Genomic DNA, 27,614 nt, shown 5'->3' with positions numbered 1-27,614 from the left:
ATATAGAAAAAATATTTTTTTTCTTTTAGAGTTAAAAAAATAGAGTAACCAACCATTTGATACCTTGTCTTTTTTTTATTAAATTACAGATTTGGTATCTTATGTTTTCAATAATGATAATTTGAAATTGTACATATTTAGTAACCTGAACTTAAATTTGACCAATACAATTTTATCAATATGACAAAACTACTATCAGTTATATATATTTGAGTAATTAAATTTGAATTTGAAATCAATATAACTGAAAATAATTTGATCATAGATAAAATTTTATTAGTCAAATTTGAGTTCAGAATATGTATGATTTCAAATTGCATAAGAGTAGATGAGCATTGTTAGGAATATAAATTATCAAAAGAACAGAAAGAAATGCAAATCTTTGTCTTCACCTCACACCAATAGTAACCGAATGAATAAAAATGGTAGAAACACTAATTTAATCTTCCCATTTCACCTCACATTCTTGGTAACCGAAGTATGGATATGGTATTTCATAATTATTAAATAACAAATAACATTTTGAACTAAAAGAGTTTAAATACAACATGCCATAATCAAACTGCAATTTTTCATAGGACAAGAGGAAAAAGAGAACAAGAAGAAGGTTGGTCTTGCCTAAAATAGAAAAGAGCATTGAAAGAAAAAGGGGTTAAGGAATCTATCACAACAAAAACCACTCTTAACAAATGCAAGTTTCTTCTTTTCTTAGACTCTGAAACAAAAGGAAACCATGAATAAAATAGAAGAAGAAGCAAGGGCTCCCCACTTGCAAAGTAAAAGCAAAATAAGGCTGCAAAATAGAAAATAATAAAAAAAGAAAAAAAAACCAGAAAACATAAACACTCAATTACAAAAACCCAGCAAGCAAGCAATCAATTGAGTAAACACAAAAACATCCATCTTTCTCTTCCTCTCTCTCTCCTATATTTTTTTTTCTTCTCCATGAGAGAGAGAGAGAAAGAGCAGAGCTTTTGGAATTAGAAGACCAAGCAAGAAAAATGAAATTGGTTGAGGAGGGAGGAAGAGAGCTGGGGTATGCTACGCGGCGATATATGAGTGGAAGGATGCATTGGGGTTCAACAACGACATCACCAACAGCACACCCCACTCTCTCTCTTTCTTACTCTTTCTCTCTCTGCCATGTCAGATTGGAACCCCGTCCTATGACCCCGGCGAATCCGTCTCTCTCTCTATCTCTCTCCAACTTATAATTATAATTTATTTAAAAAAATAAAAATAAAAAGGAGAGAGAAAAAACTATATCTTTCTCTCTCTTCGTATTTTCTTTCTTTCTCTCTCTTATTGTCCCTGTCTCTTTCTTTCTCGTACTCTTTCTCATGTGTCTCCTCTTTCTCCTCTTCCTCGAGCTTCCATGCCCTAATCCCCTCTTTCTATCTCTCTCGCTACATCTGTTTATCTCTCCCTATTTCTCAATTGTTCAGTTGCCCAAGTTGCTTTTTGTGTTGGGTTATTGATCCATTATAAAGAACCAAGTTTGGCAAGCTTCAAAATTCATCTGGGTAACTTTTATTACGTTAGTTTTTGCTCATTTTTGGGTTGAAATGTTTTGTGGGAATCTGAATTTGTGCAATTTCCAATTGACTCATTTGTGTTTTTCTGCTCATTTTGATATGGATGATGACTTTGGATGTTTGAGAAAGTTTGTCCTTTTTTTGTTTTGTTTTTGATTGGTGTTTTCAATAGTTTGTTATCGATTGAGGGTTTGTTATTTGGGGTTTGAAGTAGTTTGGTTGAAAAATGGATAGTAAAATGTGGTTTTTGAGTTTGCATGGGCTGAATGTGTTTTGCATGCTTATCTTCTTGGGGATTGATTATTCAAATTTCATTGATTTTATTTTTTGGTGGACTGCATTTGACATTGATGGCCTAGAGATTGGCATATATGGCTCATTGGATATAATTATTTGTATTATTGTAACTTGGGCGTTCTCAATAGCTTTCTTGTCTTGTTCGGGGATTTTGGATATTGCATATGAGTGTTTTCACGCAACTTTAAATTGGGTATTTGGGAATGTGCCATATGACTATTACTTTCATGGTATATCAAGTGAATTGCATATCCATTTGAAGATTTCATCTTCAGTTCGCTATGCTCCTATGTGGGATCTATTGCCTACCATTAGTCTTAATTGTTGCTTAAATGTTTAGACTGTCGGTTGAATTTATTTCCTGCTTTTACTTGCCATGGTGAAGGAATAGTTGAAGCTGGCACATACTCTAGGAAACTGTGTAGTTTTTCTCGTCTTTTGGTAATATGCATTTGCCGATCATTCAGTATGCTAATATTTCGTTTTCTTAGGCCGTTGTAGCAATATTTATGAATTCACGTTGTGAACCTGGTCATAATTATTATGGTCTTGGAAGATGTTATTGCAATTACAGATTTTTGGAGGCTACCACTTGTGATTATTTGTTTAGAGCTAATATCATTGAACATTTGGCCTTATACTTTGGTACTTAATGATCTTTGTTTTGCTTTATTACAAGGATATTCTGTAGTTGAGTCAAATTTGATAGTATAAAATTTCTAATGTTGTTGACAAATAAGTTGGGGTTTTTTTTTTCAAAAAAAAAAAAAGAAAAAGAAAATGATGTTGACAAACAAGTTTATGATAAAAGGTTTATTTCTCTTCAGCTTAGAGCAATAGCTATTCTAAGGTCCAGCACTTGCAATGCCATGCACTGATAATGTCAATTAGATGTTTATAGACTGGATGGTAATTCTGCTTTTCCATACTCAATGAAGCAGCAAGACACTTTTAAATGTTTGAAGATCTGTCGTAATTTTTTTTTTGTGATATAAATCTAAATCAGTGTTTTTCGAAATAAAGGCTGGAAATGCTAGTTATGTTATGACGATTCTCTTATCATAGTACTTGTTATAACAGAAAACCCAAATAGATGTTGAGTATTTTCCTTTTCTTATCTAGTACGTTCTTCATGACTGGGTAGTTGCATTTTTCTAGATTTTATAGGTGCTGTAGGTTTAGTTGCAGCCTTTGATTTTGAAGCAAATACAAGAACACGGTTTTCATGCAAGGGAAGCAATCAATGAATAATCTGATTATTTTTACATTAACTGTTGAGGAAAAATGTAATTCAAATATAAAAGTTATCATTTAGTCCTCTTAACGGTTCCATGGTAGCAGTTGAATAAAAGTTCACTTTTGTCAGTCTTTGATTATGAGCATATTACTTGAATTGAACATTTGTGGAGTCATTACTTTCTGGCTAATCATCCACATTCCTATTTCTTCTTAATGATTGAAATCTATCAAAATCATTTAGGTCAAGTAACTAGCTATTGTTGACTGTTAGCACCATTATATTTTTCTTCTTGGATTTTTTTATTATTATTTAAGTCTGTAGTGTATTCCTATACAATTGCAAACATATATGTTTATATTTTATGTTTGGGTGGTTATCTTATTCCAATGGGCTTGTGAACATTCAGGTGCAGGAATGAATTGGTTAGCCATTTCATTACACAAAACTGCTGGGAAGAAGCTCAGATTTTTTGACTTTTCAATGATTAAGGAGTCATAATATGTTAATTGTCATTGTAGATGATACATGTAAGATCCAGGACTGAGAGATGAAAGAAAATAGTTCATCTAATAGTAAAATGATTAATAGAAATTGGGTGTTGAAGCGCAAACGCAGAAAGCTTCCTTATGGGCCTGATCTATCTAATGGAAAAGAAGACGGTTCAGTTGCATCTGGATCTTCGAGAAATATTTCTTCAACAAAACACAAATTGAAGACTGAAATACTTAACGAGCGATTTTCATCCAAGAAGAAGGGAAATGATGGGGTGAGTTACATCTGTAATTTTGGGTTGTTGGTTTACTCCTTTATTTAGTATCTCTCATATTAATAAAATTTTCCATTTCCTATAAATTGGTTGTGTCCGCTTAACTCATTAAAAATTTGATCTGTTCACCAGCTCAAAATTTTCCTGTTGAATTGATTAGAATAGAAGATGCAGATATATATTTTTTCTCTGGTCAACTATTTTCTTACTTTCTCTACCTCTATGATTTTTCTTTTTCTACCTACTAAACTTTTCTATCGTTTTATTTTTAATATTGCATTTGTACTTTTATTGTGACTAACAGGGTTTTGCCAGCTGTTTTATACGTTGTCTTAGGTTACAATGGTTTTGCCAGCTAAGCTGTTTGAGGCTGTCTAGACTGTAATACAGATGATTTCCCATCATCTCCTTTTTCTCTTATCCATAGAAGGAAAAAAAACATTGTTTTTCCAGCTAAGCTGTTTTGATGAATCTTTGTTTTAATTCATTTCAGCACATAATTGATGGTACTAGGAATGAAATATGGGCTTGATATTCGTTTTGTAATTGACAAACTAAAATTACGTTTGAACTGGAGTCCAACATAATATAAGTAAATAAATAATTCTTTTATTTTATTTTTATTTTTCTGAACATGAAATTTGTTTTGGAAGTTTGGCACTTTTTTAGGGAAAGTTTTGATATTCACTGCTGTATAGTTTATATATAAACACATATATTCAGGTCATATAAGTGTTTGCCGCTTTTCATATGCATGCACAGTTATTGCTTTTATCTATGGTGTCTCCATTTCTAATTTTCAATATCTAGTTGTCAATTCTTTTTTGCCAATGACATTTCAGTAGTCTTGCTTGCCTTTCTCAAGCGATCAATAAATGCATTCAACGTCAAAATGATTAAGCATTTTTGGGTTTGTGCAAACGCTCTGGGATTTTTGTTTGTTTGTCTGTGCACACTCCTGTGTGTGTTTGGTTTATGTGGAACTTTCAGAAGTTTGAAAAGTCAAAATTCAGTGTAAGTATTCAACTCAGCATTCCTTCATGTTGGGGTTGACTACATTTCATTATAATTCGTGCAACTTATTGAAATGAGTTAATTGTCATTTATATTTTGGATTAAGAGTGCTGCTATATGATAGAATGTGAGATAATCAATTGTTATGAGTAGCTTTTGCATGCCATATAGTTTGTAATTATTTTAATCAATGACTGACCAATGATTTTTTGGTTTACTCAATGTTCTCTGATTCAGTACTACTTCGAGTGTGTGGTCTGTGACCTCGGCGGTAATTTGTTATGTTGTGATAGCTGTCCTCGCACTTATCATCTCCAGTGTCTTAATCCACCACTTAAGGTATGTTCTATTTTTCTACTAACTGATTTGTTTGTAATATATTTTTTTTATTATTCAATGTACTAATTGGGATCACTATATTCATCATTTGAAGCGTATTCCAATGGGGAAGTGGCAATGTCCAAGCTGTCAGAAGGGTGATCTGCTAGAGCCTGCAAGTAGTTTAGATAAAATTTCGAAACGAGCAAGGACAAAGATTGTTCCTTCAAAATCCGCTTCTGTAATCAAGTCATCTGAAAGAGAAAAAATATCCCAGATATTTGGAAGTTCAATTATTGCAAAGAAAAGGTCTTCCAAGAAAGGAAAATCTGTTTCAACTCAAGGAGTAAAATTCTTGGAAAATAAACCAGCATCCTCTGAAATAGATATGTCTTACAGTGCCAAGTCAGACCATTTACTGGAGGATGCCTCTTTGGATTGTACTTTATCATCTGTAAATGTTGAGGTTGAAAAAGAAAGTGAGAAGTCTCCAGTGGAATCCTCCGCAGATAAGAAGTTTCCAATTGGTTCCTCAACAGATCAGAAGTCTCCAATGGATTCCTCCACAGATAAGAAGTCAGGCTCTCTTGCTAAAGAAGCTTCCTCTCATTCTAAAGTTGCAATATCAGAGGCAAAGGATGAGGCTTCTCCAGAGTTAGCTTCTCCTGATGTTAAACCGAGCTTGTCATGTAACAATGAGCCTCAGGGAAACACTGTTGTCCTTGCAATTAGTGCTACAACTGAAAAGGCTAAAAAAAGGAAAGATAAAGCTAAGAATGATAATAGTCGAAAGAAATGCAAGACTGACAAGGGAAAAGGTGTTGCTAGTATTTCTAAACAGCGTGGGTCGAAAACAAATACAGCAAGTTCTGGAAATAATAAATTGCGGAGAAAGCAGAAATCAGTTAACCGTGGGGTTTCTGCATCTTTGTCAAAGGAAGACGTTCAAAACAATAATTCGAATGTTCCCGGCAAAGATGAGGTATCTATCAGTTATCCATGGAGAATGTTAATTGGCATAGCAATAAGTATTTCATACCTAGTGCCACATTCTATACCCAAACCAGTTTCGGAGTAAAGCTGATTCCCAGAGAAAATGCTAATTGGCATAGAAATAAGTATTTCACATCTAGTGTCACATTCTTTACGAATTATTCTTGTGTGATGTTTTTCCAGCTGTTTCTGAAATTATGTGCATGTGATATGGAGGAAATATATGTCTTTAAAAACAATAACATGAGTGTAGGGTTTGGGCTATGCCTCAATTATGGTGTCAATATAAATTAAAAAATGCATAGTTTATTATGGTGTAACGATATGTGCAGGAAAATAATTAGCAAATAGTATAAAAGGTGCAGATCAATTGAAACGCTGTCTTAAGTTACTCTTAATCTCATGATCGCTCGAATTCTGATTTTAGTAGCCTTGAATGTTATTTTATTCCCTTCTGATTTGTTGATCTTTTTAAATCCCATCTCACATTACAATCTCTAAATTTGTTTCTTTCAGTGTGGTCTTAATTTGCTTTCCTAATTTGAGGGTTGGATCTCATTTTGGTTGTAATTATTCCTTAAATACAATACTGTCATTGTTTTTTTTCCAAAAAAATAAAAATAAAAATAAATTGTTGTTATAATACCAGTATCACTTTTATCATTGTACTTGCTGTTAATATTTATTATTTTGCAGCAGAAGCTTCTTGAGGATGCGAAAAACCCATCTTGTGATAAGGATAAAGCAGGAAATCATGTAGTTGACTCACTTATGTGTGAAAATAAGGCTATATCTGAATCTCTGATGGTGAGAAGTAGTACAAACTCATTGCTTTTATTTTATTAACAGGCTAGATATGGGCTTGATTTGCACAAGTGATTCTTGTTTTGACAAACATTTTATTTTTACCTTACCTAAATCACAGGTAGATCGCATTCTAGGATGTCGAGTTCTAGGCGATAACAGCAATTCTTCACGGCATTTATCTTTGACAAATGCTGATGATTTATTAATTTCAGAATCCCAAAATAGATTATCTCGGGAGAATTCTGCTTCTGATCATGAGCTAGATGTCGAGGCTGTTGATTTTGTTATCGAGGATAATGGAAATGATATGAAGATTGTTGACGAGGAAGAATGCATAAAAAATGACATTAGAGTGGATAAAATAAATGTATATAAGAGATCTCTGTGCAGAGAAGGTAAAAAAGGGAATGAGGTGGATTTAATGAAGAATTCAAAGAATACTGGATCTACCACCATGATTGCTAAAGAGCAGAATGAATCTGCTGTGTCTACAGGTGAGACAGGGAAAACAAATGAAAATTTGGTGACAGAGGAAGATACAAATACTGATATGGAAAATCATGATACTGATGAAGTTCCACAAGTCTGTGAAACATATCTCTCTAGCAAGGAGAAAATTGTTGTGGATATAGAATCAGGAAGTAGTGACGTTGCTGAGCACAAAATTCAGGAAACCACTGTGGTTGAACCTGCATATGCTAATGGAGAGACTGTTCTGTATGAGTTCTTTGTTAAGTGGGTAGGAAAATCCCATATTCACAATGGTTGGGTCCCTGAGTCTCAGCTGAAAGTCATGGCAAAAAGGAAACTTGAAAATTATAAGGCAAAGTATGGAACGTCGGTTATAAATATCTGCGAGGAACAATGGCAGCTACCACAGCGGGTAATAGCTCTTCGCTCATCTAACGATATTTGTGAAGCTTTTGTAAAATGGACTGGTCTGCCGTATGATGAATGCACTTGGGAAAGTTTGGAGGAGCCTGTTCTTAAAAAATCTTCTCGTTTGATTGAACTATTTCATCAATTTCAGCTCCAAACAATAGAGAAAGAGGTTTCCATGGTGCCAAGGGGGAAGATTGATCAGCAAAATGAGGTAGCTACTCTCACAGAGCAGCCTAAGGAACTAAAAGGAGGTTTATTGTTTCCCCACCAGCTTGAAGCACTAAATTGGTTGCGTAAATGCTGGCATAAGTCCAAAAATGTGATACTAGCTGATGAGATGGGTCTGGGGAAGACAGTTTCTGCTTGTGCTTTCATTTCATCTTTGTATGTTGAGTTCAAAGCTATTCTACCTTGTTTGGTCTTGGTTCCTTTATCAACAATGCCTAATTGGCTGGCTGAGTTTCAATTATGGGCTCCTGACTTAAATGTTGTGGAATATCATGGCTGTGCTAAAGCAAGAGCCATCATTCGGCAGTATGAGTGGCATGCTAGTGATCTAAAGGACTCAAATAATAAAATGGCTGCTTATAAATTTAATGTTCTTTTGACTACATATGAAATGGTTCTCGCTGATTCTTCACATTTGCGTGGAGTTCCTTGGGAAGTTCTTATAGTTGATGAGGGACATCGTCTTAAGAATTCTGGAAGTAAGCTTTTCAGCTTGCTAAATACATTCTCTTTCCAACACCGCGTCCTTTTGACTGGGACTCCTCTTCAGAACAATATTGGTGAGATGTATAATTTGCTTAATTTCTTGCAGCCAGCATCATTCCCTTCTCTAACTTCATTTGAGGAGAAGTTTAATGACCTTACAACTGCCGAAAAAGTTGATGAATTGAAAAAACTCGTTTCTCCACACATGCTTCGTAGGCTTAAAAAAGATGCCATGCAAAATATACCCCCAAAGACTGAAAGAATGGTTCCTGTTGAACTTTCATCCATCCAAGCTGAATATTATCGTGCAATGCTTACCAAGAATTATCAGATATTGCGAAATATTGGGAAAGGTGTTGCACAACAATCTATGCTAAATATTGTGATGCAATTAAGAAAGGTCTGCAATCATCCATATCTAATACCAGGAACAGAACCCGATTCTGGGTCAGCTGAATTCCTTCATGAAATGAGGATAAAAGCTTCAGCCAAGTTGACTTTGCTGCATTCAATGCTTAGAATTTTATATAAGGAAGGTCACAGAGTCCTCATCTTTTCCCAGATGACAAAATTACTTGATATTCTTGAAGATTATTTGACTATAGAATTTGGACAGAAAACATTTGAAAGAGTGGATGGTTCCGTTTCTGTGGCTGATCGTCAAACGGCTATAGCACGGTTCAACCAAGATAAAAGTCGGTTCGTTTTTTTGTTATCAACTCGCTCATGTGGCCTCGGGATCAATTTGGCAAGTGCTGACACAGTTATTATTTATGATTCTGATTTCAACCCACATGCTGATATCCAAGCCATGAATCGTGCACATCGGATTGGACAATCAAAGAGACTCTTGGTGTATCGGCTTGTAGTTCGTGCCAGTGTTGAAGAGCGGATCTTGCAGCTTGCAAAGAAGAAACTTATGCTCGATCAACTGTTTGTTAACAAGTCTGGATCTCAAAAGGAAGTGGAGGACATTTTAAAATGGGGGACAGAAGAACTTTTTAACGATTCTCTTGGCACTGATGGAAAAGATACAGGTGAAAATAATGTTAACAAAGATGAGGCATCTGTAGATATTGAACATAAGCATAGAAAGAGAACTGGTGGTTTGGGAGATGTCTACCAGGATAAATGTACAGATAACAGTAACAAGATTGTGTGGGATGAAAATGCAATTTTGAAGTTACTTGATCGGTCAAATCTACAGTCTGGATCAACTGATGTTGCAGAGGGAGATTTGGAGAATGACATGCTTGGCTCAGTAAAGGTAAACATTAAATCTGTGCGAGATATCTGTTTCCAGGCACTGAAGCTTTCATGTCTAATCTTGTGTCTTGATGCATTCCCAGTTGTAATCATATTTCATTTTTCTTCACATATTTATTCTGAGCTTTTTTTTTAAGGTGTTGTACTGTTATATTTAATTTAATGAATGGTTGTCCATTATATACTTCACCCATTTTGAAGAACTATCTTTAGAAACTAGTAGTCTTTCAAGTCACCTAAGTAATTGTTAGAGTTGAAAGCTTGGTTTCTTGAGATTTATGAATTGAACCGGCATGTAAATTTTCATCAATTTGATTTTTGGTTACACAATTGTCAAATTGTATTTGACTTGGGGAATGAAAGTGGTAGACCCCAAGTAGGGATCCTCAACCCAATAGCAAAGTGAATAGGTAAAAATGGAGACAAATGGGAGATAGTAGAAGGGGATGGAAAATAGCCAATCTGAGAATGGATATTTAATTGAACAAATTGATAAGAAGATGCTAGAACCATAGAACCATGAGGTATTCAAGAGACCTCAACCCTCCCTAGAGCAAAGCTCATACAAAATTACAATCAACATGCCTCTTAATCCTCTCTTCTCCTATATGTATACTACTCTACTACAGCTCCTCCACTACCCATTACTACAATTACCCATGTACCCCTCTACTGCAGTTATTCTCTCCGTTACCTACTTTACCCCCTTTCTAGGTGTCTATCAGAAAGTGAATATCAACATTCGCGGGACACTTATTTAAAGTAGGATAGAAGGTGACAAGAAGCGTTCACAGATTTACTATGATAATGTACCTGATTATATTTACTACTTTGAACTTCTCGTTTTTAGTTCATTTTCTTTTTGGTGAACTTATTATTAACGAGACACCAATTCTTTGGCAGATGTTTGCTCACTTATAATCATGTATAACATTTTAATGAAAGTTTATTTGAAAGCTGTGTATAATTCTCATTTATTAGAAATTAAAAATCAGAAATCAAAGAATGTTTTAATCCTTACTTGTGCTTTATATATCTTTTCTAATTTATATTTTGTCCAGTCTCTTGAGTGGAATGACGAACCAACTGAAGAACAAGTGGGAACTGAATCACCTCCTGGTATGCTTGATGATATCTCAGCACAAAGCTCTGAGAGAAAGGAGGAGAATGTAGCTATTGTCACTGAAGAAAACGAGTGGGACAAACTATTACGTGTTAGGTAACAAGCTTCTTCTTGGATTCTATTTAACTTTTTATATGTGATGTATTCTTTGGTATGTTGACCTTTTTTTCTTCTTTCTTTCTTGATAAGAAACTATAATACAAGTGTACTTTATCACTTTCTTTTCTTCCCTGTAAGGCGCAATGTTCCAAACAGTAGCAAGATATTTAGGATTATGGTTTTATTGTAATTGAGTGGAATTTTGAGAGAAGGTTTCTTTGTGGCTAATTTTGCTATTAATATCTTGAAGATAGCTTGATTTTTCACCCCTTCTTCTGTGGAGACTTTATTCCCCTTTTCTTCAATACGTTTTTCAATTTTTCCTATTTCCTTAATTTTCTTCTTTCCATACATATACATGAATGGAATTCTGCTCACCTTTTTCTTCTGTATGTTTTCAATGTTCATATTTATTGGACTTTTAGATGGGAGAAATATCAAAGTGAGGAAGAAGCAGCTCTAGGTCGTGGGAAGCGGCAACGAAAAGCTGTTTCATATAGAGAAGCATATGCTCCACACCCCAGTGAAACATTGAGTGAGGTAATGGTATTTAATTTTTTTTTTCTGGGAGGTACATAATTCCTTATAACTTATCATTTGAATCAGAACCTTCATATTTTTCTTATTAGTAGTTAACCACTATGTGCTTATTATTCTGTATAAACAACAAGGTTATTAATGAGTTAGCTTGTTAATGAGTTTCCTTTTGCAATGTTTTCTTTCTTTGTAATTAATTATGCATGTTAGTATTACAGGATATCTCAAATGCTTACAAATAAAAATTTGGAATAATGATCTTCATAGAGTAATAAAGACATGTGGTTATAGACCCATCATTGCAATATTATTTTTTCCCTTTCTTTTTAAGAGTACTGCTTCAGTGATGTTGTAATAACTTATAAAAAATGTGCCCCCTTTCCTCTTAATTTTGACAATTTAAAGTCAAGGTTGCTGCTTCAAAAATTAAATTTCTTCCTGCATCAGTGTTGGCTTTAATTGTTTGCTTTTACAGCAGAGTGGTGGTGAGCGCGAGCCTGAGCCAGAGCCTGAACGAGAATACACACCTGCTGGTCGAGCACTAAAAGCAAAATAGTAAGTACAGATTCAATCAATTTAATTATTACCATGACCAAGAAAAAAAGGGCCATGCATGTGTTGTACAGTTAATTACAATATGAAATAAAATCTTAATGCCCTTATGGTTACTATCTTCTTTTCATTGAGTAGTGCCAAGCTCCGTGCTAGACAAAAAGAACGTCTTGCCAAGAGGAATGCAGTTGAAGAATCTAATCCTATTGATAGATCGCCCCTTGAACCAGCCCCTCAATGTCCTTCAACCAATGCTTTAGATGGTGAGCAAGCTTCTGGACTAGTTCGATCTTCTGTGGAGAAACCACTGATAATTGATTTGGAGGATAAGAAATTTGACACTCCTATGAACAAGTCTGGATCACCGTTAAGGCTTGGGAGGCTATCAAAGAGTAAAATTAGTGGTCATCTTGATCGATGTGTTAATCTTCTTGACCATCCTTCTCCAGACATATTCCTTCCAAGCCACCAACTCCATGGAACAAATTATACTAACTCAACATTCAACAGTAATTTATTACCAGTTCTTGGGCTCTGTGCTCCCAATGCTAATAAAATGGAATCATCACATAAGAACTTCTCAAGATCAAATGGCAGACAAAGTCGATCAGGAATTGGACCAGAGTTTCCATTTAGTCTGCCTCCACACTCTGGCACTTTGACTGAGACAGAAGTTAACGCTTCACAAGATGTTTCACAACAGCATCTTAAGAGTGGCATTTCTGATGGTCGATTTCCACTTAGCCTGGTACTCTCTTTGCCCTGTTTGGGTTTTCTTTATATTAGAGAGAGCATTACATTTATAGGCATGACTGAGAGACTTGATTTGTTTGCTGTATCTTTCAACTGTCCAATGCAAGGGTTCTGATCTTTTATACTCTTCTCTGGTGCTACTTTATTTGATTTTCAGGGTAGGATGCCACTGCCTAACTTACCATTTGATGAGAAATTGCTGCCAAGATTCCCACTTCCATCTAAGAGCATGCTGAGTTCACATCTCGACTTCTTACCTAGCTTGTCTTTGGGTGGGAGAGAAGAATCTATGAGTGGTTCTTTGCAAGAACTTCCAACAATGCCATTGTTGCCAAATTTAAAATTTTCCTCACAAGATGCGGTGAGATATAATCAGCCAGAAAGAGAGGTGCCTCCGACTCTGGGTTTGGGACATATGCCAAGCATGTTTTCATCATTTCCTGAAAATCATAGGAAGGTACTTGAAAACATAATGATGAGAACTGGCTCCGGATCAAGCAGCCCAATTAAAAAGAAATCCAAAGCAGACAGCTGGTCAGAAGATGAACTTGATTTCTTGTGGATTGGTGTTCGTAGGCATGGGAGGGGTAATTGGGATGCAATGCTCAGAGACCCCAGGTTAAAGTTTTCAAAGTATCGAACTTCTGAAGATTTATCAGCCAGGTGGGAGGAGGAACAAGTTAAGATCTTAGATGGATCAGCTTTTCCTGTGCCAAAACCAACTAAGTCAACAAAGTCTAACAAATCTTCCTTATTTCCTGGTATTTCTGATGGAATGATGGCAAGGGCACTACATGGGAGTAGATTTGTCACTCCACCAAAATTCCAACCTCACTTGACAGACATGAAATTGGGTTTTGGAGATCTAGGGCCTACCCTGCCAAATTTTGAATCATCAGATAGAATTGGTTTACAACACGAGCAATTCCCTCCTGTTCCAACATGGATGCATGATAAATATCGGGCAAATATGTCTGGAGATTGTGTTGCTGGGCCTTCTGACAGACCAGGAACATCTTCAAATGCACCTGTTGAGAAGCCATTTCTGCTTAATTCTTATGGTGCTAATTGTTTAGATTCAATTGGTCTGAATCACTCATCCAGCTATGATGCAAAGCGAAAGGAGGATGAACAGGTTGGGAGTAAGTATGGAAAGTTACCTAGTCTTCTAGATAGATCACTGAAACTTTTGCGTGGTGAATCCAGTAGTCTAGCCTCGATGCCTGACCCTAGGAGAGGGCTCTTGCACTCAAAGGGGGAAGATGTAGCTGGAAGTAGCTCTTCAAGGGACAAGCTACCTCATTGGCTACGAGAAGCTGTAAGTGCTCCAGTAAAGCCCCCAGAACCTGAGCTACCACCCACTGTCTCAGCAGTTGCACAGTCAGTTAGGTTACTATATGGGGAAGATAAAACAAGTATTCCTCCATTTGTGATTCCTGGCCCCCCTCCTCCTTTCCCAAAGGATCCAAGGCGTAGCTTAAAGAAGAAGAAGAAACGAAAGTCGCAGCTGTTGAGGCAGGGTGCACCAGATATCGTCGGAAGTAGCCAGGACTTCCAAAGCACTGTGCTCGGGGAAAATGCTCCAAGTACTTCATTGGCCCCACCACTTTCATTGCATCCACAAGCAATAACAAGGGTTGAGTCTGACCTCAACTTTCCTCCACTCCATTTAGAAATGATGATTCCATCATCCTTGTCAGGACATGTAAACCAGCAGAAGAAAACAAGCATGGGATTGACCCCTTCCCCTGAAGTGCTTCAGTTAGTAGCATCTTGTGTTGATCCAGGCCCACATCATTCATCAGCCTCTGGCAGGACTAGCTCAAGCTTCCTTGACACCAATCTAACATTACCGAAACCTATTGACCAAGTGGGGGTTTCAAACTCGCAAAGTGTATTTGAAGAAAAAGATGATAAGCAGGATGCGCCCGTTACGGTATTGAGTTCAACTCCAGAAGATAAAGTAGATGATCCTGAAAGTGGGGATTCCAGCAAAACTCATTCAGATCCTTCTAGAAGTGAACGGCCGGTTATGCTTGATGTGGAAGAAATATCTTCCGAGGGCACTGTCTCAGATCATCCTTTGAGTGATCAGGAATCATAGCTGTAATTTAAGAACCGAAAATTAAAAGAAAGTTATTCTTTTGTACTGCTCTAAACTGTCCACCAATGTGCTCGAATTTTTGTAGGTGTTGTCAATGGATTAGCCAAATATAGGATTGTTAAAAACATCTTAGTGTAAAGTTTCTCTTAGAGAATGAAAATATAGTGTTGTCTTCTTTGTTGCATCGCTTAGTTGTATTTTTCTCCATCCATGTCTGACCAGTAAGCAATTTAGGTAGTTTTTAGTTTACCCCTCTTCCTTTGTTGATTTGGTTGTGTAAAGGATATCTGAAAGGGTGGCTGTTGTTATAGTGAGAAAGCTACGAGGGCTCTAACTTGATTTCCCACTTAGTGTGGTTTTTGTAATGCATTTCTTGGTAAGAAATGTTTAATGAATGGCTTTTAAGCACGATCAGAAAAGTTTATCATATCAACAATTTTATAAAGTGTGGGTACATGTATGTTTATAGTCCTGAGTGAAGTTTATACTATTTATACAGCAATTTGACTAAAACATTCACAATAATTAACAAAATTCAATTAAACAGAGGAATCCGTAGTCTAATTTGGTTCTTCTAAACCAAAAACAAACCTACTCTCAATAAAAGTTAATCATTTTGATGATTTCTCTATGTAAGATTCAATAAAAATCCAAATGTGTGGTCATAGACATAACCTGGTAGCCTAGATGTATTACACTTCTCACAAAAAAATTGTCTGGTCCTAAGTTTGAATTCCCCCATCCTCGATATAAAAAAAATAATTCAAATGTCTTTAAAAACTAGGCCAAAGTCAACTATAGAGGAGATGTGGGCATTGATTAAATAAATTCACAACTTCCTTTGCTAAGCCAAAAACTTCCAATGTGCTACTCTACAAAACAACTACTTTAAATTTATACAAGTAAATAGAATTTGACTATTAATAGTATAATAAGACACCATTTTTAATTTAATATAACATGTCATGTCAAATGTCTTGTAACAATTGTAGGGGTAAATTTTGACATTAGGCCTTGACCCAATCTAATAATGGCCTAGAAATCTTGGTGGACTATACACACTCAAATTTGTCTACAAATTAACATGGAGTAATCTTGTTGTATTTATAAACAACTTGGTCCATTCGTGTTAGGATTGATGCCCTAAGAGTATGTAAAAATATTTTATTGATTTTAAATAAAAGTACAATTTTATTTTATTTGAATGTTATAATTATTGTTTGAATTAATTATATAATAATATCAAGAAAATTTCATATTCATTTATGAGAATATGATATTATATTAGTACTAGAGAATTAATATCACATATAATGAATAAAATAGTCATTAACATATTAAAGTATGAAATATTTAATAAATGGTTACTAGTACGGTTTGCTAAGCATACGAGATGCGAGTAATCTAGATTCGGATTACTGATGTGGATAGACATCTTAGCAAATATGCTATATATAATAGAGCTTATATATGATATGACCGATGAGAATTAATTATCTTTATAAACTTGTCGTTTGACGTAAAGATTTAATTCTTATCACAATAGATGATCATTTGTAGATCAGTTTAAATCCTAAGTATTCATGAACTCCTGTTTTTGTTTATTGGATCTTTTGATTCACTCGTGAAGGTCTCTTAGAATAATGAGGCTAATGCCTTTTGTTTTGGAGATTCAATATCATGGATGGCTAGGAACATGAATTACAATAATGGAATCCATGCTTTCCTAATGGATCGAATATTGGTTCCCTTAAGGGTTAATTCTGGAATTGAATAGGTATTGAACTAAATCTATAATTAGATTATAGATTAATTATTCGCTAGTAAATTAATGGTACTTAAGGATCAAGAGGTAATTAGAAGGGTAAAACAATAATTTTGACCAGCTCTAATCAACGAACCAATAATGGAGGACAAAACTACATATATTGATATATCAATGGACTACAAGAAAAAACTCTGTAAATATAATTCTATAAATATTGAGTGCAATTCCATATTTATAGTGAAGTAATCATGAAATTAATAAATAAGATTATTAGATTAAAGAGTTTAATAAATAATCTGGTTTATTGGAGCTTCGTATTATAGGCCCATGGTCCTCAGATCACCTCTGTCCTACACTGTCAAAGATAAGGATGTCAAAAGAAAGATTTGTAAAGAGAAATGACTAAATTGTAAATGAATTAATTTTCCAGGGCAAGGAAATAATTATGTGATAATTATGAATAATTGATTAATTGTGAATTAATTAATTATTTAACAATATAATTTTTATTTATAAAAACTATAAGTTAAAATTAATATTAATATTGTTTGGATTAATATGAAGAGAGAATAATAAATATCTTATTTATAATATGATATCTATTTATTTAATTTAAAACTGATATTTTTAATATAAAGTTAATTTTGAATTAACTGATATTTATGTTTGGATAAATATATTGTCTTAAAGATTGATTAAACAAACAAATGAGAAAATCAGGGAAACCCTGATTAGGTTGTGCGACACAGTGTGTGGCGCCTAACTCAGGGATTTTTATCCCGAGATTTGAATTTTGAATTTCAAATAATTTTGTTTAATCAATTATTTAATTATTCTTTTTAAATATGATTTAAATAAATAATTAAATATAAATGTTTGATCAGTTTTTATTTGAATAGAATATTTAATTAGATTAAATATCTTTATATAAGTCTGATAGTACGTGATTTTTAGAATAAGCTTTGTTTTTATTTTGAGAACAGAAATATGGACTCTCTCTCTAAAGTGATAATTTTTTCAAAACTTAAAAACTATTCTAAACCTTCTCTCTGTCAAACCTTTCTAGATCTCATGTGTCGAGTACATATAGAAAGTCACATAAATCAACCTTTTGAATCCTACGTGCCCACACACGCCCTTGTGTGTTTGAGGATTAGTCTGGAAGATCAGGGTGCGAGCTTTCAGATTGCTGGATTGGAAGATCGTTGATTTTATATAAAAAGATTCAAGGACACTTGATAGGCTACAAGAGGTAATCCCTGATTTATTTTGTATGTGATTTAATATTTATATATGTGTATGATCCTGACTGGTATTAATATTTATTAAAATAAGTCTACATATTCCGCTGCGTACCATTGATTTAATAATTTAATACCAATAATTGGTTCATGACTAAAGGCCCAAGAGTCATAAAGTATATCTTAAATGACTAGCTATAGTTGTCGTCTGTGCAGTCAACAACGAGCCCACTTAATTATAGTTCGTGCAACCTACATTGCTCATTTAGCTAAAGTTTGTACAGTCTACACAATCCAACTAGTGTAAGTCAGGGCCTTGAGTGTTTGCATGGATCCATATTAACCCACGCAGTAATTCCATAATTGTAATCTATACAGTTTACGAGACCAAGTCTAACCTACAACAGTTAGACACATAAATTGTGGACTACACCATTCGAAAATGGTTACAACTATATGCACTTCTCTTGGTCGCGAATTGACATTCTTGGGGGACTGGACCTGCAATCTATAAAACTTGATTCAAACATTTGAATTATGGACGAAATGATGATTCTACCCTCCATTGGAATTACGTGAGGGTTGATCCCTTATACAAGGGTACGCAGGAAACTTAAGAAGGGGATTGAACTCTCTACACACAACTTCACCCTAAACTCGAGCTCAATCTCAAACCTCTCACCAACTCTCTATCTAGACACTTTCTGACTCTACAACTACCACGAAAATGTTATTCACGGCTGTTGGCGGTCCCATCCAATTTTTACCCTCAACAACAATATTGTTTTTTTTTTTGTTCAAGAAGAAGAATTGGACTTCATTAATCCACCAGTCAAATTATACAAACCAATCTGTTGACCCTGATTTTGGCCAACTGACACGGAGTCAAAATAGGCTTGATGTGGATGAATGTGTTGAAAAGAACGCGATGACAAAAATAATAAGAACACGATATTTTTATAGTGGTTCAGCCCCAGGATCTGGTAATAACCTACGTCCACTTAGATTGTTATTAATGTGAGAATCAAAGGAGTGATCAAAGAACTAGGGTTCAATGAGTTTTTCTAACCTCTGAATAACAATACAATATCTCGGATAGAATTACTCTAGCCTCAAACAATTCAAAAGCCAAAAGTCCCTTCCTTGAGCTATCTTTCTCTATTTATAGGCTCAAGGGGGATTACATGAGTTTGTTACAGATATTCTCTCCTAAATAATCGGATACTCAGGAGATTGTGTGAGTCAATTTTGGGATTTACAAAGATCTTTATTGGAACATCAGGTTGCATGCGGAACCATCGACCAGACTGGTCGCAGGTAAAACTAGGTCGCCTATTGCTTGTAATGTGCCTTCTGGTCGATATCCTAGCAGAGTTCCTCCAAATGTCAGCCACGTGTCTAGGAATCACTTGCCACGTCATCTATGCCAGTTTTTTGGATAACATTTTCCCCCCAAGTTTATTTATTACGAGCAATAAATAAACTTTTGAGGAAACGACCCTTCGGTGACCCCGCCATACGTGTCAGAACCCTTCGTGTGTTCTGGGACAAAGCAACCTACTCTTGTCTAATCATGACTTTTCGCTTCCCCAGTAATAATTCGACGGCTATCTCGCTTCCCCATACTTCGAAAAGGGGAAACTGATGATTACTCCCTTTTAATACCACAGACAAACTTATATATAACATATCCGAAGTTCCCTTTTTCTTTTTACACACGTCATTGCCCTTTCAAGAAACCCTAAAACCAGAGCTTCCTTCTTCTTCCAGAGACCGTTCTTCTACATTTTTAAGACTCAGCCCGAGAGTTCCTCGATCTCTGAAAACTCTTACCAATCTCCACGATCTTCTTTCTGGTAAGTCTTCGAATCTTTATGTTTCGTATTATTGCAATGCATGTTCCTGTATATTTTACTGTTGAGTTTATCTACTTATGTATTGAGATGCTTGTCAATAGAATGTCTCATGGGTGAAAAAAGTTACGAGTTAGTTTGATAGTTAGGATCATACTTTTAGGACGTAAAACCGAAGTAAAAATTCGATTTTTAGGCCAGCCGAAAAATAAGTTTTTCCCGCCCTAAGGGGAGTTGAAAAAGCTTTTACGAAAAACTCTTTGCTTTGATCCTTTGATCCGTTTTTCAAACTGTTTGTGTGAATTTTTTTTAACTTTCGCTAGAATGCTGCTGTGTAAAAGCTTAACTTTTATACTCGAACAGCGTTATTCTAGAAGGTCTTAAAAATTCTCTATCCTCACCTCCCCATTCTTCTGTTTGCAGACTTTAATACCAGATTTTTGGGGAGGTGAACGGCCCACCGACGACGATCTTCTTGCCCAGCTGCTCGAAGGTGAAGAACAACCGATCGACCGAATTCACGAGATCCCTTTCTCACGATCTTCTCCTAGACTTCGCCCATCTCCTCCTCAAATGGCCCTTCTAAGTCCTTAGGCAAGAAAAGACCCGACTCTGAAGATAGCCCAAACTCTCCTGCCCAGCCTGATTCGCAGGCTAGGGTTCCCTCGACCAGTGGTCGAAAAATCCTGCTCCTGACCCTAATATCCAAACTAGGGCCCGCCCTCGCCATCATAATCTGCCTGATGTCGAGTGGTATCTCTCCCCGACCAGCCAAGTGACTCCTTGGATGCTTGCCAACTACCTTAGGAAGTATCCTCTCACAGGGGTCAATCTCAAGATTCCTGCTGTAGACCAAAGGGCTAACCTTCCCGGAGGTGTTTATAGTGCTTGGTCTCAGTATCACATAGAGGCGGGGGCTATCCTCCCTCTACATCCTTTTTATCAGGGGGTGGCCGACTATTTTGGTGTCGCCCCCTTCCAAATTACTCCGAATGGATATAGAATGCTGGCCGCACTCTATATCCTGTACAAACTTAAAAAATGGCCAGAACCTACCCCACATGAGGTCAATTATCTCTTCGATCTCAAGTCCAACCCTCAACAGTATGGGACGGGCTTCTTCCATCTTTGTCACTAGGAGACCAACCGGACGTTCCTGAGTGACACCACGCATATATCCAACGTGGGGCAGTACAGCAAGGAGTACTTCCTTACTCCGGACATGATCAGCAACAACCTGGCCTTCGCTCGAGGAGGTAAGTGCTGTTTTTACTGGTCGATACTTTTCAACAGCAAAATTTCCTTCATCTTTCTTAAAGTATACTTTGTCTTTCAGGCCCATGGTTACGTCCGACCCCAACACCAGACATGGTGTTGAGGTCCAACGCATTGGCCAGGATGACAGATGCAGAAAAAAGCGTCAAGTCCCTGGTTACTGATGAAAATTTGAGGCTATCTGGCCTCCTGGCTCCTCGCCATGAAACAAGAGGACCCGTGGTAGCCGATGCAACTGCCGAGAGGGTTCCCGAGCAGCAACCCCCTGCGTCCCCTCCACGAAGGAGGCCGACAGGGGTTACAATCAGGGAGCCCACGTGCAATCCTTTTGCAGAAAGGCCTTCTGCTCCCCAAGGCAAGGGGAAACAAAAGGCAAAAGAGCCGGTTGTGGACTTGGGGGAATCCTTTGATGAAAACGGTACAGTTATTTTGCTTTTAAATAGCTTGCCAATTCCCTGCCACTTGTTTGACGGGGAGGGAAACTTTACGTATACTCCAAACCTAGGGCCAGACTTCTTCATGCCAGATAGTGAGTGTGTGACTAATAGAGTCAATAGTGTAGCGACCAGTAGTTGTAGCTCAGGTATTAAACTTTGTGACCTCTTTTCTGTTTTATAAAGAGTTTTTATCTGCCTTTATCTTATCATTTGCATGTGTTTACCTGTATGCAGATATGGCCACTCCCAATGTCTTTGACTTATACCAAGCTGAGGAGGAAGTAGAAGTTCCTCTGGTTCGGCGGAAGACGTCTAGGAGGCACAACGGTGAATCGAGCCAAGGACCTCCTGCCAAAAATAGTCGAACAGAAGATCAAAGAACAGACCCAGCAGGACGAAGCCCTCGGGACCAAACTCTCAAACCGCGCCCTACGAGCAGCCAAGGACCGCCTTGCACACATTGTGAGGTACGACCGTTGCAAGGATGCCATGGCGGAGGCAGAGAATATGGGGGTCGACCAAATTCTGAACAGGGCCCTCAATGAAATGGCCAACGTAAGTGCTTCTTATTTCTTTGGCCTTAGTCTTTTATTCTTTGCAATAGGCGCTAACTTTATCCTTTGTCCACAGGCTTTGCTGACTGCAACTGCTGCTCGTACCCGCGCCCAAGCCACCATCGACCAGGCTCGGGCAAAGGCTATTTGAGAGGTACCAGAAGAAAGCAGCTGAGGAGCTTCAGGCTGCAGAGGCCAGGCATGCGAAGGAGTTGGAGGCAGTCACCCAGCAGAAGGATGCTGCGGTGGCCAAGCTGGCGGAGGTCGAAGCCTCGAAGGCGGCTTTGAGGAAGCAGAGAGAGGAGTACCAGGAGGCTAGCCGAGTCCAATATCGCGAATGCAAGAGACTCAAAGAGGAGAATCTTGCAAAGGATAAGGCCGTGGCTGATCTTGAGAGCCAGATAGAGCAGCTAAAGCTTGACAACTCCAAGAATCTGGAAAGGTATAAGAATGCGACGCTTCGGTGCTTCTATAACTATTTGGAAACACAACCAGGGCACCAACTTTGACTACCTTTCAGAGGATATAAGGAATGCTGAACTGGCCCGCTGCACTGCTCGATTGGCCGAAGAAGAGGAAAGAGCAAGGATCCCTGCTTCCCCAAGCATCCAGCCGGCCGCTGGCGCAGAGGAAGGAGGAGTTGTTGAGGATGAGGCCAACCAGACTGCTGAGCAAGACCCTCCTGCTCCTATTGCTCCTTGAGCTTTTATTATTATTTTTTCTTTCTTTAATTACACGACCTATGGGTCGTGATGCAAAGACTATATATCTTTTTTGAATTTGCTGCATGGGCAGCAAACTTTCCTTTTATTCGAACAATTACATCCAAGCAGTGATGCTTGCGGTGTAAAAGATTGCATTATAATGTTATAATATTTTCATTTACTATAGCATTTGTCCGTATGACCGAACTTAGCATAGTAATTTGGCTTGATTTAACAAAATATAAATTTTGAAAAATACTCTAAGTACCTTAGCATGCTTTCACTCTTTTTGTTCATGTGTTTACATACCTCATGGTACGCTTTGCTATCGATGTGCCTTGTATGCCCCCCAAGTGATCGAGGAGCTTTAGGTCCTTGGTCACTTGCCTTGACCATGACCTGTTCGAACATTTCTGCTCAGGTGGAAACGTAATACTTGTAATACAGCAAAACAACACACGTAATGAACATATACTTGTAAACATAAATTTACTAAGGTTGGCAAGAATGACTGGCTGCGCACAGTCCCTTATAATCTCGTATTAAAAATGGACTAAACATGTCTTTACGAGTGATCCTAAAATAGGATCTTACATATATATAAGCGATTAGCCATACAACGTGGCTAACCCTTTTTGCAAAACTTGTAAAAAGTAAAATTTAATACAAGCCAGTCGTTTAAAAAGGACTGTTTACTGATAATACTTGCGCAGGTGTTCTCCATTCCAATAACGTGGAACGAGATCTCCATTCAGGCGTGCAAGTTTGTAGGTGCCCGGATGAAGGACTTCCTCAATCTGGTAAGGTCCTTCCCAATTTGGTCCAAGTACCCCAGAAGTGGGGTCGCGGGTATTTAAGAAAACTCGTCGTAGCACCAAGTCACCGACGTTGAATTTTCTTTCTTTAACTTTTGAGTTAAAATACCGGGTGACTTTTTGCTGGTACGCGGCAACTCGGAGTTGGGCCTTCTCACGTATCTCGTCAATTGAGTCTAGGGACTCCATCATCAGTTGGCTATTCTAGTCCTGGTCGTATGTTATGCATCGATGTGAGGGGGGATCTAGCTCGACAAGTAACATAGCCTCATATCCGTAAGCTAAGGAAAATGGGGTATGACCTGTCGCTGTTCGGTGAGACGTTCTATACGACCATAAGACTTCAGGCAGTTGCTCTGGCTACGCTCCTTTAGCGTCTTCAAGCCTCTTCTTCAGGGTGTCCTTAAGAGTTTTATTCACTGCCTCAACCTTCCCGTTTTCTTGGGGATGCGCAACTGATGAAAAGCTTTTAATAACTCCATGCCTTTCGTAGAAGTCGGTGAATAAGTCGCTGTCAAATTGGGTTCCGTTGTCTGAAACAATCTTTCGGGGCAAACCATACCGGCAAACAATGTTCTTGATGACAAAGTCAAGAACTTTCTTGGTTGTTATGGTAGCGAGTGGTTCAGCTTCGACCCATTTGGTGAAGTAGTCGACCGCCACAACTGCGTATTTTACTCCACCCTTTCCTGTGGGCAGGGACCCAATCAAATCTATCCCCCATACCGGAAACGGCCACGGACTTTGCATCTGTCTCAATTCGTTTGGAGCTGCTCGTGGAATTTTGGAGAACCTTTGACATTTATCGCATCTTCGTACAAACTCCATTGAATCTTCGTTCATAGTTGGCCAGAAGTAGCCTTGCCTTAGAATTTTCTTTGCCAAACTTTGTGTAACGCCCTACTTCCTTCCAGCCATTACTAAGTGAGTTTTTAAGACAAAACAGTGTGCAATGAACTCGCTAACCGAGGTTTTGAAACAAAAGTGTGACTAATTAAAATTTAAGGCTGTAATCTTTGAAAATGCGTCGTTTCATTTAAAACTTCTAGTATTAAACATTTGGGATCCCAAAATAAGGTTTGAAAACTATTTACATCTTGAAATAAGTTTACAGTTGATTGATCATAAAAATCATAGATTATTCCAGCCATTTTCAAATAAACCCCCAACCAAAGCAGTCGGGCAGGCCAAACATGTATGCGTCGCTTCACGCTCTCCGTACTCATGGTTGGTTGACTCAGTCCTTGCCCTTACCTGCAACACAGAGCACCCGTGAGCCGAAGCCCAGCAAGAAAACTCATGCAGAACATAACATATGCAATTTATACAGTTTATCATAACAGATAATCCACATATAAACAAGTCAACCATTAGACTAAGCAAACACGGCCATGCCGCCCCAGAAGCCTTACCAAAGCCTGGGGTTTCGGTCCTCACCGTAGGGATACCACATGTATCCACCGGGCCCTGCCCTGACTATAAGCATCCCATGTGCTAAGTGTTACTTCCGGCTCCGCTGCCGTACCCGGCCTACGCCGCACTCGGCCCATGCCGTTCATTTCATTATAATCATATATAGCATAAATCAAGCAACATTCAAACAAATGCCCATTTATTTAAATCTGCACCCTAACATGTAATGCAATATAGGGCCATGCCCGACAGTCATCTCATCATGCAATATGCATTATAGGGCTGTGCCCCGCAATCACACTATGGGCCCATGCCCCATCCTACGTGTGTTATAGTTTTCTTACCTGCCAATTCGATAGCTTAAATCACCTGACTCCTTGAGCACGATCCCACTCGAGCCTTAGCGCACACCTAGGCACAAACATAGGTCAAAGTCAACACCGAACCCCAAGTCCGAAAACCTAGCCTCGGGACCAATCCCGAGCCCCCCAGGAAGTCCTAGATCCACAAAACAAGGTGGCGGAGTCGAACCCCGAACCCTAGGTCAAAATCCCTCACAAATAGCCCAAAAGCCCCATTCTGGGCGCAGGCTAGCGCTACAGCGCTCAAAAGAGAGCGCTATAGCGCTACAAGCAGAATCAGCACCACCCGAGAAAGAAGGCCTAGCGCTACAGCGCCCAAAGACTAGCGCTGTAGCGCTAGTTGCAGGCAGGCAACACCAGAAATCGTTTTCTGCGATTTCTTTCAACCAAACTCAAACCAAACTTCCCCAAATCTTTACCAAACTCAAAATCAAGCTTATACACACCTCACACTCATCCCAAGCATCCCAAGAACTCAAAACCCAATCACATTCAACCCAAATCTCAAAATTCACCATGAACAACCCTAAACCCAGAAATTCAATCAACAAAAAAGTTAAAGGCTTAGAATTCTTACCAATGATGCAAATTTCAACCTTGATTCAACCCTAGACCTCCTTAGCTTGCTCATCATCAAAGCTTGGCCTGTTTTCCCCAAAAGTCCCATCCATTTAGCTCAAAAACATAGCACAAAACTAGTAAAGCCCTAAAACTGAAAACTCTAAAAACTTACCTCCAAAAGTTGATGTGTTCTTGCTAATCCTTCAAGTCTAACCCAAGATCCTTGATGCTCAGCCTATCCTTGCTCTCCACTAAGCTTTGCCCCAAGAAATTTGAAGAGAAGAGGTGCTAGAACCCCAAACCGATCCCTTGGAAAACCCATCAGTTTTCTCTCTTTTCTTTCTTTCCTTTTTCCTTTCTTTTTCAGCCTTCCCTCTATTCTACAAAATCCACTAAGTGTATAAATCCTCATTTAATCTATCTTTAAAAGAAAATTGACCAAAATGCCCTCCCTATTAATTCTAAACCCTTTTATCCAAGTAGGGCCATTTTAGTCATTTACCCAATTCCCGCTAATCCTCAAGTGTCTCTAATATTTTCCCGTTGCTTTCCAATACCTGATAAATCACCAAATAATTATTCCCCATCATCAAAATAAATCTCAATCTATTCTCTGAATTCCTGTTCATACCCCCAGGCTCGCCCCGAGCCGGGTATAAATTCCCGCTATGACTTCTCCGCTAGCCTGCTCACTGGGATCGCCTCGAGTCACAAATCACAGATACACCCACATACCACTGTGGTCTCAACAATCATCACATATCAATACAGTTAAGCCCAACATGGCCAAAATTACAATTATGCCCTTCTAATCACGATCCGGGCCTACATGCATACTAATATACCTAGTCATGCATCTCAGATAAACAAATAGTCATATAACATGCTTTAAATCATAACCATGCATTTAACTCATCAAATCACACATAAATCCCATCATGCCCTCCTGGCACGCTAATCAAGGCCCTTAAGCCTTATTAGCGAAATTGGGTCGTTACAACTATCCCCTCCTCATAAGAATTTCGTCCTCGAAATTTATCCAACACATCAGTCAGTAAACCCGCAACTCTGACCATAATTTCCAAGGCCCACCGCCTTTACTTTACTTTTCAACAACACTCCCACGAGAGTAACAATCTTGCCCCTCAAGATTTTGTCTAATAGCCAAGCTCTCGATAGCTTCTTGCTAACACCGCAACCCTGCCGAAGGCCAGGGTCTGCCTAGATTACAATGACCAATTCATTGTCTTATTCCTGATTCCAGAGATACTCAAAAGTCATCACCTCTACTAGGTGGGATCCATTGGTAGGCCCCGCTTGCCTAACCCTTGGTAAAACTTCAGAATTTTATGTTGAATTAAGAGTCAGAACTCTCCCTTCTTTCTCTGAACACCTTACAGATCCTCGTCTGTTATACGTAGAGACGCAACTCTTTCCTTCTGGAACTTTATTTCCTCATAACTTAGCAATTTACCAGCTCTTTATTCTTTCAAATAGGCAGACACTCCTGCCTTAAGAAGTTTCAACGACCTCTTTGGCTTTCTCTCTGAACTAAAGCCAAACCGTAGTATTCACTATCCTTCACCTCTTACCAAGCCCTATGTCGCGTTACATTAACAAGACACCAGCAA

The 27,614-nt window shown here is 37.9% G+C and overlaps 1 protein-coding gene across 5 annotated transcripts; it reads left to right on the top strand.

The window, feature by feature from the left end:
* Nucleotides 1-1,230: 1,230 nt before the first annotated feature.
* LOC133802294 (protein CHROMATIN REMODELING 4) lies at nucleotides 1,231-15,350 on the top strand. 5 transcript variants are annotated; one of them, XM_062240576.1, is made up of 11 exons: nucleotides 1,231-1,523; nucleotides 3,479-3,838; nucleotides 5,090-5,191; nucleotides 5,286-6,152; nucleotides 6,860-6,970; nucleotides 7,089-9,833; nucleotides 10,894-11,051; nucleotides 11,480-11,594; nucleotides 12,070-12,146; nucleotides 12,282-12,891; nucleotides 13,054-15,350. In XM_062240576.1, the coding sequence occupies exons 2-11, from the start codon at nucleotides 3,620-3,622 to the stop codon at nucleotides 14,998-15,000; spliced, it is 6,951 nt and encodes a 2,316-aa protein (XP_062096560.1). In that variant the 5' UTR covers nucleotides 1,231-1,523; nucleotides 3,479-3,619; the 3' UTR covers nucleotides 15,001-15,350. The 5 variants fall into 5 exon arrangements, with proteins under 5 accessions (XP_062096560.1, XP_062096558.1, XP_062096559.1 ...); XM_062240574.1 differs by having other exon boundaries at nucleotides 1,232-1,537; nucleotides 12,067-12,146; XM_062240575.1 differs by having other exon boundaries at nucleotides 1,235-1,523; nucleotides 6,863-6,970; nucleotides 12,067-12,146.
* The last annotated feature ends 12,264 nt before the right edge of the window (nucleotides 15,351-27,614 follow it).

The sequence above is a fragment of the Humulus lupulus genome, chromosome 9 (genome assembly GCF_963169125.1).
Source record: "Humulus lupulus chromosome 9, drHumLupu1.1, whole genome shotgun sequence".
NCBI lineage: Eukaryota > Viridiplantae > Streptophyta > Magnoliopsida > Rosales > Cannabaceae > Humulus > Humulus lupulus.
Note: the sequence above shows the minus strand (reverse complement) of the source record. Positions and strands in the feature narration are given on the sequence as shown.

What these genes read in the sequence shown, in the direction of transcription:
- LOC133802294 (XM_062240574.1), top strand. Translation starts at nt 3,620, where the DNA reads ATGAAAGAAAATAGTTCATCTAATAGTAAAATGATTAATAGAAATTGG. An exon ending in ATGTTCCCGGCAAAGATGAG is followed by an intron (nt 6,153 to 6,859) that starts GTATCTATCAGT and finishes ATTATTTTGCAG; the next exon opens with CAGAAGCTTCTTGAGGATGC. An exon ending in GACAAACTATTACGTGTTAG is followed by an intron (nt 11,052 to 11,479) that starts GTAACAAGCTTC and finishes TTGGACTTTTAG; the next exon opens with ATGGGAGAAATATCAAAGTG.